We start from the raw sequence: 17,309 nt of genomic DNA on the forward strand, positions 1-17,309 counted from the left end.
CCATTGTCATAATCATTTTGACCCTTTATTCTTGCGATACGCATGATTTCACAACAAATTTAGCCACAAACAAAGAATCCGGAAGTTTATAACCTATGTAGCCAAACGACAATTTTCCAATTTTATCCCACAAATCGTACATGAGCACTGACCGGACCTGTACATTTTGGAAGGAAAAAAAGTTTATCATGTTTTTCAATGCTCTCTGATCGTCTACAACATAACTATTCCGAGCAAAAGTGTAATATGTGAGCTCCTTCCTATGCTGCACACGGTGCGTTCTCAACCCAGCCTCTTTTATGACGGTTCTCCTACTAGCCACCAGATGTCGAAGTGATCGTTCAGCTTTGAAAATATTAGCCTATTGTACTCTGCAAGATAAATCCACGTAATGCGATTACCTGAAAATGTCGATAAATATTGTGTATTTCTCTGCCGTGAATCGCAAGTCAGTCCCATCTGCATTTTCGTCAAAATTGAGTTGAGTTAAGTTTTCAACATCTCTTCCAATGCTCTTTCAACTGCACTAATGAAATAATATGATTTGTTCGGAAAAAATAGGAAAAACAGCAAGTCAAATTGTCCCATAATGAAAAGTAACCGCATATCAGTCCCACTACAGACTTTCGCACCGTGAAACACAAACATGTAACTTGTTCTGATCACCTTTATATTTTTCTTGGAAAGATATCGTAATAAAAAGCAAGTTGTGAAAGTTTGATAAGGATTGAAACATGTTACCATCCTCTGGAATTTATTGAATATTCGTATGGAAAACGAGTTTGAAAACTTCACAGCCCATTTTCTCAATGCCTACTTTTTACAGATGGGACTGACATGCGATTCACGGCAGTTACTGGACTGCAAAGTGCAGCCTCATAAGTGCGAAAGTGTGAATAAAAGTGCGGGATTGCATTGAATCCTGTTGGTGTCTTCAGAGCACTTATTCTTTGATTTACGAAGAATTAGTTCCCCGAAGACATCTACCTGATTTGATGCAATTGCGAACTTTTATTAGCGTTTCCGCACTTGTAAAAAATTCTACGATAGTTCAGTGGTGAAAGAAATGCGCAATATTTGATAAATTACAATAATATAATGCACAGCTGTTCCTTAAAAATAACATTTTTCACGAAATATGTGAGAAAACCATAAAGACGCATTTGATATTTTCTTTCGATACGAACTATGATGTCAATTTCGTCCATCTTCCGCCTTGCGGTAACCGGGCGCATGTATCGTTTTAGCATCACCCTACACCAAGACGGGTGCACGACGTTAGGCATAAATACGTTAGGCATAAGGACGTTAGGCATAAGTACGATAGGCATAAATACGATAGGCATAATGGACGTTTGGCATAATGGATGTTTGGCATAATGGACATTAGGCATAATGGACGATAGGCATAATTCTCAAAATACAAAAAAATAAATTATTTGTGTGAAAAGTGAGCTGACTTTTTTTGGTAATTGTGGAGAGCTTCAAAGATCAAAATTGTGTTCTTTGAAATACGATTGCCTTGCAGTCGTCCCAAAGTTGTGAATCCTTTGAGGACAATTTCTAGGGCAAAACTTGATGAAATGATTAGCATGAAAATGCTGTCAATTGCCTTCATTAGCTTTGTGGTAACTTCTGTGACCCATAGAGTAAAGCCATGTTTAAGGTATTTCAGTTTCGTTTCAAGTCGATCCAGGATCCTTGGCCATGAAGTGCAAACGTATTAATGTGTCGTAGCACAAATAAGAATGCAAAATTGCTACTTTGGCAAAGCAAACATTTGGTTAATAACTGTGGAAGTGTTCCTAGAACACTAAGCTAAAAGCTTGAGTTGGGTAGTAATGCCAAGAGTATGAACGACGCAGTAACTGCTGCTCATCTTTTGTACACATATTATTGACGGATTATCCCTTCTTTAAATTGGAAGCTGTTCTTTATAGTTATACTGTTGACAAAATTATTGGAGTTAGTGCTGCCAATGCTTAAATCAGGAAATTTTTCTTCTTTTATAGTCAAACTGTTCTTTCGAGACTTACTTATTCAAAAATTAATATCACTATTGCTCTTAATACTTCCATCATACATTTTCCCTTCTTTAAATCATAGGCTGTTCTTTATACTTTTACGGTCAATTCAATGACTGTCAGAAAGGCACCTTCTTCCAATAATATACTGTTTTGTGGATTCTTTCTGTTCTAATAGTTATGTAAATATTTCCATTATAAAATGAACGCCATGCTCAATGCTGAATGTTGTGTTATGCTAAATTTGAGCTTGACTGGATGAATTGACTTGAAATCAAGTCAATCAAATCAAATGTGGCTCATCAAAAATGTTTGAAAACCATTGAAAATTGTTGGCAGAAGAGCAAAAGAACTGTTTTCACCACATTAAATTGGTGAGCATACTCGGAGTGGGAATGTAACGCTCTTATTGGCGTCACACTACCAGAATATTATTATCACAACATGCATTTTTGGCTTGACTCTAGATTGCTGTCTTCAAGTTAGTTATTTGATTTATAACTACTAATAATTATATGGAAGATTTCCCTTCTTTAGAATCAACGCAAATATGTAAGAGAAGTGTAAAAAATGGCATATACTCACCAAACTAAACATCTCTAGAAATAAATAACACTTGCACATTGCAAATAAAAATGAATACTTACAAAAATGGACTTTAGAATGATAACAATGATCATGATAACAATCTTTTTCCATATCTTGCGATCATCGATTCAATATCTTCCATATCTTGCGATCATTGTCAAATTTCATAACACCGGAAATTGCAATTTACAACTAACCAATTGACCCATCCCCTCGTAACGCTTTTTGTGTGAATTTTCCACTATTTTTATGAGCTGTTACATCTTAAAGACACCCACCCACTCCCATGAACGTAATGGAATTTGTAAATGGACCCGAAAAAATTTTGATATGAGAAAAGTTTTTGAATGACACACACGCAAGTTATTTTATGCCAAACGTCCATTATGCCTAACGTATTTTATGCCTAACGTCCATTATGCCTAATGTCTTTATGCCTAACGTCCATTATGCCTAACATACTTATGCCGAACGTCCTTATGCCTAACGTCTTTATGCCTAATGGGGTATACTCCACCAAGACGTCGATAGGCGCGTGGTGTACGCATGGGCCTGTTGATCGCAATGTTTTTGGTTCGATTCCAGGTTGGGGCTTTTTCACAAATTTCATAACGCTGAAGGGCCGTGGGTGGGTATCTTGAAATTGTTACAGCTCATACAAAATTTGCGATACATCAATACATAAAGCGTTACGAGGGGGTGGGTGGGTGTCAAAAAATACCGTTTTCGGCGTTATGAAATTTGTGAATAAACCCTTGCCGCGAAAGCATTTTTTGTTTTCAAATGTTGGTTCCATAAGGCAAATCTATGAATTTCAACCCGATTTCTTGTTAGCTTAGCTTAGCTTAGCTTAGACTGACTACACATATCAATGGTTGCTATTCCGTGATTGACCGAAGTCAGTGAAAATGCACAAAGAATCAACTAGAAGTTCAGCTGGGATTGGCCATAATCTTCTTCAGTGTGCATAATTCAGTGCCTCTATTTATACAAGGTCAATAACGGCGCCGGCCACGTCCTTGCAGTCAGGTGGGATTGAGGGAAGGAATGTTAGTGTGTAACCTTTGCTATTTGGAGACCGTGTTTGCCTCTGCATCTCCACAAAGGTTACTGGGAGGGATGTTTGTTAATGGGGAGGATCGTTGGGTCAAAGGATTCACTTCGATAAGCGATTAGACCATGATAAACAATGATTTGTGAGATATATACATGCTTATACGTAAATATAATTGTTCATATAATTCCTATGTAGAGGAAAATTATGCCGACACTTGAGGTGACGAACCATTCAAAGTTTGTTGAACAAATACCTAAATGTAACATTCCTACAGCTGTCAGTACGAAAGCATGTGTTATTATATTTTACTCATTTGAAAAGAAACAAAAGACTCAATTGGTTGGGACATCATAGAACACTCTTATTCTTATGCCGACACTTACAGTGGCGAACCATCCAAAGTTTGTTGAATAAAGTGAACCTTTCGCAAGTCTACACTTGTAGTGTCGAACCATTCAAAGTTTTTTTAATTACAAAAATAAAGGTATATAAGGGGTGTTCTGAAAAAAAAATGTTAAACATAAATAAATCATGAATCAGAGTTTGTGTCGACACTCACAGTGACGAACCATCCATAGTTTGTTGAAACATCATATTTACATCCCACCATTGTAACGATTAAATGTGCAGTCATACATATTTTATAGATTAGAAATAGTAGCATGAAACGAGCTCACCAATTGATCCGTTATCCTTGACTGAGCAGCCACAATCCACTTTCAGCTTCACTCGTTTGCTCGGCTAGCACTCAGAAAAAAAAAATAGGCGCGCGACCCGAAAAAAAACACGGACGACAGCTCGGGCTTTCTTGACGCACTGCCCAGGAGCAAGCGTCAAGGTCGTCGAAAGATCAAAAAGAACGAACCGATCGCGGCACTTTTTAACTTACTCCAACCGAACTCCCCGATCACGCCACTTTTTCACTTACGAGATCGACGCGCGACATGTTTGATCCTGCCCTCGTCGCTCGCTCCGGCAAAAGCAAGCGTCAAGGTCGAAAGATCAAACAGAACTCTGAATTTCAACCCGATTTCTTGTGGTGAAAAATGCTTTTCTTGAGCATTTCTTCCAAGAAATTTCCCACGCATCGAGATAGGCGATTACTTTTCTGTTGAAGTGCATACTTCGCTTTAGGGTTTATTCACAAATTCTATAACGCCAAAAATGGGTATTTTCGACACCCAGTCACCCCGTCGTAACACTTTTTGCATGAATGTTTTAAAATTTGTGTATGAGCCGTAACATCACGTGGACACCCACCCACCCCCTTTAAGGCTTGTTCATATATTTCATAACGCTAGAATTGGCCATTTTGGATACCCACCCACCCCCATGTAACGCTTTTTGTATTGATATTTTTCTGTTTTTGTACGAACTGTAACACCCCCCCCCCCCTCTAGCGTTATGAAAATTGTGAATGGGCCCTTATTCCACACTTTTATCTTTAAATAATTATGCTCGCTATCCAGTGTAGGAATCAAGCCCAAAAAGGGCTTGTTCACAAATTTCATAACACCCAAAATGGTAGTTTTCTACACCCATCGCTTTGTAACGTTTTTTGTATTGATTTTCTTTGAATTTTGTATGAACTGTACCCTTCATAGTTGTAAAATTTGTGAACAAGCCCAAAAGTGATTCGGCATCCTCGGCGAGATATAGTTTGACATCTCTTTATTTACTATTTGGCTGGCGCACAACTCGGCGCATGGGCAACCGACGCGCAACTTGTTGGCAGTCTGCGGATTCAAGTAAAGATTCGCAATAGGCAAACGCATACCTTTATTCTTTATTATCTTTATCCACCAAAAACCATAACCTCACTAAAGTTTGTCAATTGTGTTAGAAAGCCAGGAAGAAACGGTCAAGGAATGCTATCGAAATTGTTGTTAAACGCCGTTGAAGCGATTATTCGGAAGCACAATAGGGTGTTTTATGTATTTTGGACAGAGCGTTACGCGTATATAATTTGGCCACCTCCATTTGCTTTTGTCGTAAATGGCCAAATTACCCGCATAATCATGAACCATATTAGCACTGTTTCCAATATTGTCTACAACTACTCCAAACAATATCTGAACCATTCCGAACAACATCCAGAGTAATATTACCCACAGTACCACAGACTGTTTTGCCAGTATGGGAAACGGTAATCAGCCAAATAACAATGTGAGGAATAGGCGGTTAAGTTATGTAACCATTAAAAATCGTCGATTTCGTCGAACAAAATTTTTCATTTACCGTTCATCAGATGGTAGACATACTATTCATTTTTCACTCAATCTACCACAAAAGATACAGTTCTAGAATTGTAAAACAATATATTTTGAATAAAAACGTGTACAATTTGTGAAATTATTGGATTATTGTAGTCAACGGTATATTAACCCTATGCCATTCCATTTTTTTCCTATTCATAATAATGAAACAAGTCAATTCGTGTATCTACGAACAAATGTTGTATTTATATGTTCAAATATTAATATTGCATTGACTAAGTTAAACAATATTAAATCAATCATAATCGATCTCGTCCTAATCAGCGGTAAGAATTCCGACCACCACCTTTAGCTCGATTGTATTTTGTCTGTGGGCTACTCCAGAAACTTTATTTCCGCTGAAAGTTGCGAAACAGGTTCAAGTTGAATTCAGCGCCTAGATTTAGCATTGGGGGGTGATATTCTGGTTCCACGATCCTTCGGCGCTGTTGAAACATCTTTCAGAAACTCTTAAAAAGAAAAAGAACATTGTCAACTCTGACTTCGATGAAAAATAATAATAACACTTACCTGTAGATATGTTGCAGCACCACTCTGAAGTCCTAAGAAGTATGCATTCCTTATTTCACTTCTGAAAACACAGAAACCAAATTAAGTACGTTGTTTTTGAGCAATTTAACATGAAATATCTTACCAAACAAGTTTCGACACTCGATTCGCAGAAATGAACACAAATATGGCAGTTTGACTGGTGAAAAATTTTCTCCGATTTCACAAAACGCACACAAGTGCAATATAACTACTCCACGTACGGTATGTTTACTATCAAACCATAAGACTTCAATGTATGTGTGACAACTTTTCATGACACTAAACAGTATGCAATCATATTTGAATGTTTTGCCAAATTGTAACCATTTCCGATATAACCCGCGTAAGTTTAGAAATAGTTGATATATTCATAGTTTCCAAATATGGACTATATGGAACTGATTGATAGCAATTAGCTATACGGTAACCGTTAGCGATACAGTAGATGTACACGCAAAAAAAAATGTGCGGTAAAAACTACCATTTTAGGGGGTTAACTTAAGCGCTCGCACCGGCAATTTTCAGCAGACCAGAAATGCGCTTGATTTTACCATGTCTGTAGTTGGAATCAGATTGTTGTAAATTATTCCTATCAAATGTACCAGTAATGTGGTGGGGTGTACCGTAAACATAGTAAATTGGTCTGAATTTCCATGGTAGTTTTAAGAATGGGCGTAGTCAGCTAGTGGGGCTTCGTGGCCTTACGGTTAGCGGCGTTAGTCGTCTAGGCGTATTGTGTCACGAGGTGTGGGTTCGATTCCCGCTCCAGTCGGTGGAAACTTTTCGTCAAACGAAAAATTCATCACTGGGCCACTGGGTGTTTCGTGTTGTCCGTTGCCTAATGTTCTCGTGAATGTTCAGTCTGTGCAGCCTTTGGCTGAAGACGGTGTAAATTGTCTTTTAAAAAAAAATAGTTATTTTTGCCACAGAATTTTTTTCCGTGTAGTGAGAGATACAGTACAAAACCGAAATATATTTATAGTAACACAATTAAAGCCTGGTATCCACATCCTAAAGCTATCAGTACACACTTTGCCAAATGTGCAAATATTTGCCAAATTTTGACAAATTTATTTGTCATATGTGTACTGACCAAATATATTTGCACAAACATTGATGTGCAAATATTTGTCTAACTTTGTAATAGCCAATACTTGAAGATATGAGGAAATATATATTGCAAAAGTATGCCAAAACAAGTTTCATTTGGTCAACTTTGCAACTCCGTTCAGTTCTCGAGTGGCAAACATGGACAAATAAGAGTTTGTCAAATGTTTGTCCACCGTGTACTGACCTTTGGCAAACAATAGGCAAACGGCAAACGTTAGGCAAACGTCTGAAACGTCAAATAGCCAAATATTTGCACACTTGACAAAGTGTGTACTGATAGCTTAAGTAGAGCGGTCAAGTACAATTTGTTGCTAATTACCAAAGTAATTTTGACAGCTGATCCAGAATGAGCGAGGTGTCACTTTTACTTGCGGAATAATTGAGCGGCACATTTTTCCGTACGGAATAGTGACAGCACCATTTGATTTGTACGGCAGGCGTTACCAATTTTACGAAATCAGCTCTACTTGTCAACTGGATACAGCTCAAGTAATTTGGACAGCTGAAGTATTTCTTGGCCATTACTTGTCCTATCCTTTTGCACAGTACTTACGAAGTGGATACTACCCATAAGCCACAATATTGGAAGCAGTTAACGTATGATTTATGATTTAAATGTTGTTTGGAATATATGCCAAAGCGTTTTTTGCTATGCGGGTATATACGCGTAAGGGCCCATTCACAAATTTCATAACGCTGGAGGGGGTGGGTGGGTGTCTAAACGATGTTACGGCCCATACAAAAACTGAATAATATTCATACAAAAAGCGTTACAACGGGGTGGGTGGGTGTCCAAAAAGGCCAATTTCAGCGTTATGAAATAAATGAATGAGCCCTAACGGTCTGTCCAAATTACTTTGATCACCCTATAGCAGCGTCCATTTATTACGTAACGCTAAAATTGAAAATTTTCGACCCCCTCCCCCCCGTCCGTAACGCTTTTTGTATGAGAAATTTTAAATGTTTGTATGAGCCGTAACGCTTGAGCCTACTCCCCCCTCCCCCTAGAGCGTTACGTAATTTGTGGATGCCGCCTATTTACATACGCCACTATTGAGCTCTCGCCGAGCGGTGTCACGAACACATGCCCAAATTTGCTGGTTGAAAATACTACCGTTTGATTTTGCTGGGAACAGCTGATCTTTGTTTATATTTTCAACCAGCACTATTTAAGTAGTGTTGGTGACATGTAACATGTATGTACACGAGCGCAGAAACCACTATTCTAGCACACACTTTAAATTTGATCTCCAAAACTTTTTTAAAGGTTTTTATTTTTCCGTGTCTTACCAAGTGTCTTTTGCCGTCTTTGCGCCTCTTCTCATTTGCGGCTTTTCACCTTCTTCGTAACATTTTATGTTTGCCACAACATCTTTTTGAACCGGCGAACGAGTGAAAAAACAGTTTGCGTTTTATACAACCAACTTTGCATTCGCAAATTATAAATGTCTGTTGCTACGAATTTATGGTAAATGGACAATTCCTATCAATTTCCAAAAACACAAAAAAATATATTCTGTATTCAATTGCAGATTATTCTTTAAGTATGCGACGAAGCAAGGCTCCCTCCATGAAAGGACTGGCAAAGCCGGATTTGGCCACTTCTCGCCAATCGCACAGCTTGGCGCAGAAAATACCAATGGATAAGGCGGATTCAGTCGTTGCCAATCTGTTGCACAGCGATGAAGATCATGTGGACATTTTGAAACGCTTGGCGGTGGAAAAGCACCCGGCTAGTATGTCGTCAAAAACCGTTACAACGGGTAACGATTTTCTCGCTAAGATACGATACAAAGTTGTCTGGGGAAAGATCAGTACCAAGAAGCATAAAACTTGGGAAGGCGACGGAACCCTTGAGATTCTAGGACGAACAGCTACTTTGAAAGACGAGGATGGAAAAACGATTGCCAGCTCAACGGGATTGAAGCTAGACTCGATTGAGGAAGGAAGCCGTCTAATTGTAGGAAGTAAAGAAGTTGAATTGATTGAAAAAGCTTCAGACATCACTGGAAGTGAAACAGAGAAGCAGAGTTCGGAACAGATTGGTCCACAGCTTAAGAAAGCTAGGGTTGAGGTTTTCAAGCCTCCCGCGGTATACGAAGAAACAAAGAAAGCTTCGTCAGGAAGTTCGTTTAAGCAGGTCGGCACAGTTGAAGAAATTCCACCTGACTTTGTTCCACTCGTCATGTCGCAACCAAGTTTTGAACATCAATGGAAATACAACCAGAAAAAGGCACCACTGTCCAAAGTCACGGTTCCATATGCTTTATCCAAGCACTTGAGACCACACCAAAGAGAAGGGGTGAGTTTTCTTTACGAATGCGTTTTGGGTTTCCGTTACACAGATGCAGATCGATTTGGAGCTATATTGGCGGATGAGATGGGCCTGGGAAAGACTTTGCAATGCATTTCTCTGATATACACTCTAATGAAACAAGGACCATACAGTCAACCGATCTTGAAGAGGATCCTCATTGTGACTCCCAGCAGTCTGATGGAAAACTGGGATAGAGAAATTAGCAAATGGCTTAAAACGGAAAGAATCTTCACCTTTATCGTAAGTCCTACCAATCCGTTGAAGAAATATGCTCAATCTGCCCACATTCCGATACTAATAATCTCCTATGAGCTACTGTCCAAACAAATTAGAGAACTAGACTCGGTCAAGTTTGATCTCATGATATGTGATGAAGGACATCGGTTGAAAAACAGTGCCATCAAAACTTCATCGATCTTGGATGCAGTCGAATGCCCTCGGAGAATACTGCTCACGGGAACACCAATCCAGAATGATCTCCAAGAGTTCTACTCCCTGATTACCTTTGTGAATCCAGGCCTTCTTGGCACCTACTCCGAATTCAAAACGAAGTTTGAAAATCCAATTCTTCAGTCGCAACAACCAGGAGTACTTCCAATGTTTGCAAATCTTGGCAAAGCCAGACTAGAAGAGCTGAACAGTATAACATCTTCATTCATACTGCGCCGTACTCAGGAAGTCATTAACAAATACCTACCTGGGAAACAGGAAGCTGTCATATTCTGCCATCCTTCCAAATTGCAAGAGACACTTCTTCGAACTGCAATCCAATTCTACGAAAAATCCGATCGAAGCACATATTCCCCACTTCAATTAATCACCGTGTTGAAGAAAATCTGCAATCATCCTTCCCTCATCGCGTCAACTGAAAAAATTGACGTTGGCGGTTCGCTTATCAAGCTCCTGAACGATAATTTGCCCCCATGGCAGGACATGGGCCCAACAGATTCCGGTAAACTGGCTGTTCTGGACTCTCTACTGGAAACACTGATCCAACGTCAGGAAAAAGCTGTTATCGTTTCATACTACGGCAAAACGCTAGATATGATCATGGGACTCTGCGAACATTACAACTACAAGTATTGTCGCTTGGATGGATCAACGCCTTCCCAAGACCGCTGTAAGATTGTTTCCAGCTTCAACAGTCCCTCCTCGGATACGTTTATTTTCCTACTAAGCGCCAAAGCAGGTGGAATAGGTCTCAATCTAACTGGTGCTTCTCGCTTAATACTGTATGATAACGATTGGAATCCGGCAAGTGATCTACAAGCCATGTCTCGAATCTGGCGTGATGGACAAACACGAAACGTGTTCATCTACCGACTAATAACCGCTTTCTCCATAGAGGAAAAAATCTATCAACGGCAGATTTCGAAAACGTCTCTAAGCGGAACAGTCGTCGATTTGAAACAGAACTTGAGCAATCTAAAATTTTCCGACGAGGAATTGAAGGATTTGTTCTTCTTTACCGATGACAACGACGATTGCCTCACCCATCAGATGTTGGGCTGTGGTTGTGGTGGCGTTGGTGGTGTTCCCGAGCCAACGGCAAGCTTAAACGAAAAAGAGAACGTATGCTCACCGGAACGGAGCAAATTTCAAATCAGAACGGCCAAAGCAAAGGCGGGAAAAGCAAAACACTCACTGCAAATGCAGGAACTGATGCGATGGGAACATTACCGAAGTCCAGTGAGCGAACGTGTTTTGAAGGTGAGTAATTTACGGGGTGGCCACTGAACAGGGAAAAAGGCGGTAATGACAGATTGTCACCGGAAAAATTGTTTTCTACAAAATTTTGAAGCGTGAGAGTGACCATCTAACATAAATCAATTGATAGAAATTGTCAAGGTTCTATCTTCTGATTTTTTCAAATTCATGTCTTTATTTCAGTATTCTCTAAAATCTGATAATTTAACCTGAAAAATTCCCCATTAGTTTAAAGTAACCAGATGTTATTATTATTATCTTTATTATCGAGACTTTCAGCCTGTGGCTGGTTCGTCTCCATCATTGTGTAAGAGAGGGCTTCGCGTTGAGAGGCCCCCCTGTCATTCGAATTTTATATATACATTTTAAAATTGTAAGCTATTCTATTGTAAGCGTTGAAATCCATATAGTAAACCAAATCGATAGCCATTTATGGTCAGCATAGTCGTCATCAGGTATCGTTTCTAGGCGTCAAAGTCCTTCGGTAATCCATATCGCTAGTAAGTTGGTGTCAGCGTTGTCGTGTATCGTTTAGTGGTTAAAAGATTACATCTTTAGCGTCTCAAATTTTGTTGTAAAGTCCCGCATCTTTGAAGAAAGCTATTATTGCTGCTTCATTAGGAGCTTCATTCGCAAGCGCATCTCTGATACTATCGGGGATATTGTAGCGATCCCGAAGTGCTTGAAAACAAGGGCAGTTGATTAACAGATGTTCGACGGTCATCGTGGTATTGCAGACATCGCACTTTTTGTGAAAAGGCCGCTCATTGCCCATATTGTGAGTAGCGTTGGTGTGTCCGACACGCAGACGAGATAACACTAGTTGGTCACGACGATCGTTTGTATCATTCCAGCGTTTTGTTTCTCCTTTGATTTTTCTGATAAACTTATCTCTTGAATTTACCCATTCTATGGTCCAAGACGAGCGGATTTGAGATTTGGCCCAGTTTTTCAGGTCTTTCCCAGGCGTAAAACGGGTAAACATACGACCGGATCGACCTTTCGATGCAAGATGGTCAGCCTCCACGTTGCCTTGAATCCCGCAATGACCAGGTACCCAAAGGAAGACAGTGTGAGAGGGTGAATTCTTCTGGACAGCTTGGATCCATGGGTGACGGGTTGATGATGAATTTAGGGTAGCTAGAACGCTAGCAGAGTCGGAGATAACACAGACGGGTTTGGGAGCAGGAGTTGTAGAGGCCAAAAGGATTGCAGCAGCCTCGGCCGAGAAAACGGAGCATTGATCAGGTAATCGATAGAAATAGCTTTTTTCAACGTCGGTAACGCCGAAGCCGGTTCTGTCAAAGGACTTGGAACCATCGGTGAACCGGTGATGGTAGTTGCGGTACTTGCTAGCTAGCAGCTCTGTGACGTGAGAACGCATAGCAGGAGAGTTATCCCCTGCTCGGAATCGTTTCGAGATCGAGGTGTCTACGTGGAAATCTGGAGCATCCCACCTTCTGGCTCCGACCCAGTGGACCTGTTCAACCGGGGGGAGTTCCTGATGGGCCAGGCTGTCTAGAGCTCTGTTCCCCTCTCTGAGGAGGAAGACCTCGTGATCTCCGGTTGTCTTTTCTAAATAACCGATTGTTCTGCAGCACAAGGTTTCCGAGGCTTGATATCGGAATGGAAGAACTCCAAGTTCCACGCAGGCAGCATCAGCAGGAGTGGAGGGTAGTAGTCCAGCGATTATTCGAATTGATTGGTTATATGTAGGGGCAAGGCGGGTCATAAGAGAATCACCTGCCAGACAGAAGAGTTCAATGCCGTAGAATAGTCGGCTGTTGATGATGGACTTCGCTATTCTGACAAGGATTTCTCTATTACTACTTTTGTGCGGTTTAGATAAGGTGCGGAGAAGGTTGATTCGGGTTTTGCAGTTCTTCTTAATCTCATTTAAGTGGACGTCGAACCGTAGTTCACGGTCAAGATGCACTCCAAGTATCACTAACGTTTTCTTGAAGGGAATCTGAGATCCGTTTGCCGTAACGGGAGTTTGTAAGACACGATGACGAAAACAGCATACATGAGAAATAGCGCTTTTCTCCGCCGAGAGGTCGAAACCGGAGTTAGCCGCCCATTTGGCTACCGCAGAGATTGCTGCCTGTAATTTTCGTCTGATGAATTTGAGGGTGCGGCCGATTACGACCAAGACTATATCGTCCGCGTAAACGAAAATGTAAATTTCTTTCGGTAATGCTTGGAAAACGTTGTTAATCAGTACAAGGAAGATAGTAACCGCTATCACGGATCCTTGCGGAACCCCTGTTTCTTCAGTACGGGTTGTGGAGTGATTGTTGCCGATAATAACTTGAAAAGTTCGGCCTTTCAGGAAGTTCTTCAAAAAGTGAAGAATGTGTCCGCGCAGGCCCCACTCTGTTAGCCGACGGATAGCGTGCGGTGTCCAAGCGCAATTATAGGCCTTAGCGAGATCCAGAGAGGCGATGTCAGCATGTAAGCCTTGGCTCACCGCATCCTGCAGGACGTCTCCTAGCCCTGTAAAATATGTCCCTGCTCCGTGCCCAGGACGGAAAGCGTGTTGCCGATGATCGAGAAATTGATTGTCTTCCAAAAAACGGACTAACCGGCGATTTACCATCCGTTCAAGTATTTTACTGGCGCAACATGTTAGCGAGATTGGTCTAAAGTCGCCAGGGGAAGTAGCGGCTTTTCCTTGTTTAGGGATTGGCACCACTAGGCTGTGAGTCCAGGACTTCGGTAGAGTATTCTCGATCCAAGTTTTATTCAGGAGATTGAGGAGAGTTCCCTTTGAAACGGTAGAGAGGTGCTGGAACATTGGATACCCTATATCGTCCGGACCAGCTGACTTGCTCTTGCAATGGCGTAGGGCAAAGTTTAATTCTTCCATGCGGAACTGAGAGTTAATGCGGAGGGGAGTTTTATCTTCTGGGATAACTAGGTTGTTTATGCTGTCGACAGTTGCTTGGTTCTTCCGGATGAAATTTGTATCATATCGGTCCAACGAGGATAGAGAACCAAAGTGGTCAGCTAGAGCGTTGGCTATCAAGAGGGGATCTCTGGTGAGCCCCCCTGGTAACCGAAGTGTCATTCCAGTGGCTCTTCGTTTGCCATTTAAGGCGTTGACTCGATTCCATAATTCGGAAGCAGTCTGGTTAGCATTGATCCCTTCTAAGAAGTCCTGCCATGTTTGCTGTTTTGCCTCTCGAATACGCTGGCGGCATTCATTGCGTTTGGAACGGTAGATTTCCATTAGTTGGAATTTTTCTGGATGGTCATTAGGCAAACGCTTAGCAGCACGGAGGGCTTTTCTTCTCGCTTTGATGATTTTTTTAATGTCCGGAGACCGCCATGGCAACGATTTTCGACCTGGATTTGGAGAAGTGCGAGGAATAGTTGTTAAAGCCGATTGGTGCAATGCATTGAGAAACTCTTCGATATTATTCGGAGGTGTGTCGGAAACGTGTTCGTCAATCAGACCTTGAAATTGAGACCAGTCTGCTTGATCATACTTCCAGCGCGGGCGACGGGAAATAGCTTGGGGTTGTTGGTTGGTGTGGATGAGTATTGGATGGTGATCACTACCCATAGGGTCTTCTTTAGCAGTCCAGAGGAATCGGTTGACTATACTTGGACTACACAAACTGACATCAATTGCAGAACTCCGTTGGCCTCTGGTGAAGGTAGTGGCTCCATCATTGAGAACAACTAGGTCAAGCTTTTCTGCTACTTCCATAATGAGTGAGCCTCTATCGTTTGGTGAAATACTACCCCATTCCGGGTGATGACCGTTAACGTCCCACATAACTAGTATTGGACCTCTTAGGCCTTGTAGAGCGTTATAAAGGCCAAGTTTGAGATCCGGGAGGTGTCCATTGGGCAGGTATCCCGATATCACGGACAAAGGGAATGGATATTCGAGTTTAACTCCCACAATGGGTAGGTCCGTGTTGATTTGAAGCGGGGAGAAAGGAATACTTGATAGAACTCCAATAGCAGCCGAATGGTAAATATTCGCATTACATTTGACGATCCAACTATACCGTCTTTGTAAGGACTGATTCAACCGGTTGGTGTTGATCCGGTGCGTCTCTTGAATGGCCAGTATGACTGGTTGCTGTTCTCTAACGAGAAGCTCTAGATCCGGTAAATTATTGATGTAGCCATTCATGTTCCACTGGATTGCAAATAAACTGTTGACAGAAGGAAAAGATGGTCTCCTTTGTGGGTACGGAAAGCCAGGTTGTTCTGACGATGACCTGGTGTTCGGGTTGGGTGATCTGGTGGAATGTACTGTTTCTGGGACCTCACGTCGGTTTGACGGACTAGAAGTATCGTCAATATATTCCGTTTGAGAAGCATGTTCTACATCCCAGATAGGGTGATCAGAAGAGCTTGCTTTTGGAGCAGCCGTCCCTCTATGTGTCAGTTGGTATGCGTCATATAACGCTGCGTTGGACCTTGTACTTTGTGGCAGCGTCGGCCAGCGGAAATTTTCAGGACCAAATCGAGGTTGTGTTCGGTTTCCGGTCGTCGATAGAGCTTCACTGATGCAGGACTGTCGTGCAGAATACATATCCAGCGAAGATTCTTGTGGCACGGACTGTATTGGTTGTGCCTTGACTCCCTCGTTGTCCTCAGGGGGATAGGAGTTACCTCCCTTGTCCGTCCCTCTTCCGGCCGCCACGGAGTGTCGAGGGTTGTCCGTCAGTTCCGGTGTGGCATAAACGTCCGCACTGGCGGTGCCTCGACTGCTCGGTAGCTCCGCCGGGTAGGTGTGTTGCGCAGTACAAATTGCCAGGTCGTTGGGGGTTGTAGGTAGAATTAGTTGTTGGATTGATGATGGGGTGTGATTGTTGGGAATTGCTGTTACAGGGCTAGTCCGCTCCTTTTTCAAATCAGTTTCAATAAAAGTTTTTCGAGGGAAGACTGCAATGCTAGTTTTGCTGTTTACTGCAAGCAGAGGTGTAGGTCTAGGAAGGGACTAGATAGGCGATCTGATGTTTAGGTGTCGGATATGTACCCAGATGCATTCATCATTGGTTCGTCACTTGAAGAAATTTCGATGTCAGCAGGTGAGGCGAGTATACATTCTGGAGTCGTATTTGGCGAAAGACGGTTTTTGGTACGCTTGTTTAGCCGTTCATAACTGTCGGTTTTGGTGGCTTTCTTCTTCGTGCCTGTTTTCTTGACGTGCGATTCGGGCTGATTGGTGCTTGGAGAATTGGTGTCATCGTGTCCGGTATCAAGCCCGTTTGATGCGTCGGACTTGGTAGTTTTGTTTCCAATGTTACCAGCTTTTTTGGGGACATAAATTTCACGGATCATAGCGATTTCTCTGTCCTTCCTTGTTAACTCCGACTCCAAAGAGTGGATCTTGTCAACAAGGTCCTTGATAGTGCCGTGTTCCTTTACTGTGTTCAACCGTTCCTGCGGTGTGAGCTTCAACGTGGCTTCGAGCCGCTCGATGCGGGCGTCTTTGGCTTTAATTTCGGAGAGTAGAGCCTCGATCTTATCATCCTTGCTTTTAACTTCCTTCAGGACGTTATCGAGTTTCGCCGAGAGCTCAGTAAAACGCCGATCGTTGCTAGCTGCTACGGTAGATGCCATTGATTTGGGTCCGTATCTTAGGTCATATTGCCGTTTTGCTGCTGGATAGGAGACACCTAAGTTAACCCGTAGGTGCTGGATCTCATTCTCTTTAACGTAGATGGGACACT

General features: G+C 41.8%; 2 protein-coding genes across 2 annotated transcripts in view; one reads left to right on the top strand and one right to left on the bottom strand.

The window, feature by feature from the left end:
* LOC5574335 (acetyl-coenzyme A transporter 1) overlaps positions 1–17,309 on the bottom strand; it is a 30,853-nt gene that overhangs the window by 11,707 nt on the left and 1,837 nt on the right. The window lies entirely within an intron of this gene.
* Positions 8,882–17,309, top strand: part of LOC5574334 (DNA repair and recombination protein RAD54B) — a 28,796-nt gene continuing 20,368 nt past the window's right edge. Inside the window, exons 1-2 of the mRNA XM_021843225.1 lie at positions 8,882–9,054; positions 9,119–11,613. Of these exons, the coding sequence (XP_021698917.1) occupies positions 9,133–11,613 (2,481 nt within the window). The 5' untranslated portion in view covers positions 8,882–9,054; positions 9,119–9,132. The remainder of the gene's footprint in view (positions 9,055–9,118; positions 11,614–17,309) is intronic.

This window comes from Aedes aegypti, chromosome 2 (assembly GCF_002204515.2).
Source record: "Aedes aegypti strain LVP_AGWG chromosome 2, AaegL5.0 Primary Assembly, whole genome shotgun sequence".
Lineage (NCBI taxonomy): Eukaryota > Metazoa > Arthropoda > Insecta > Diptera > Culicidae > Aedes > Aedes aegypti.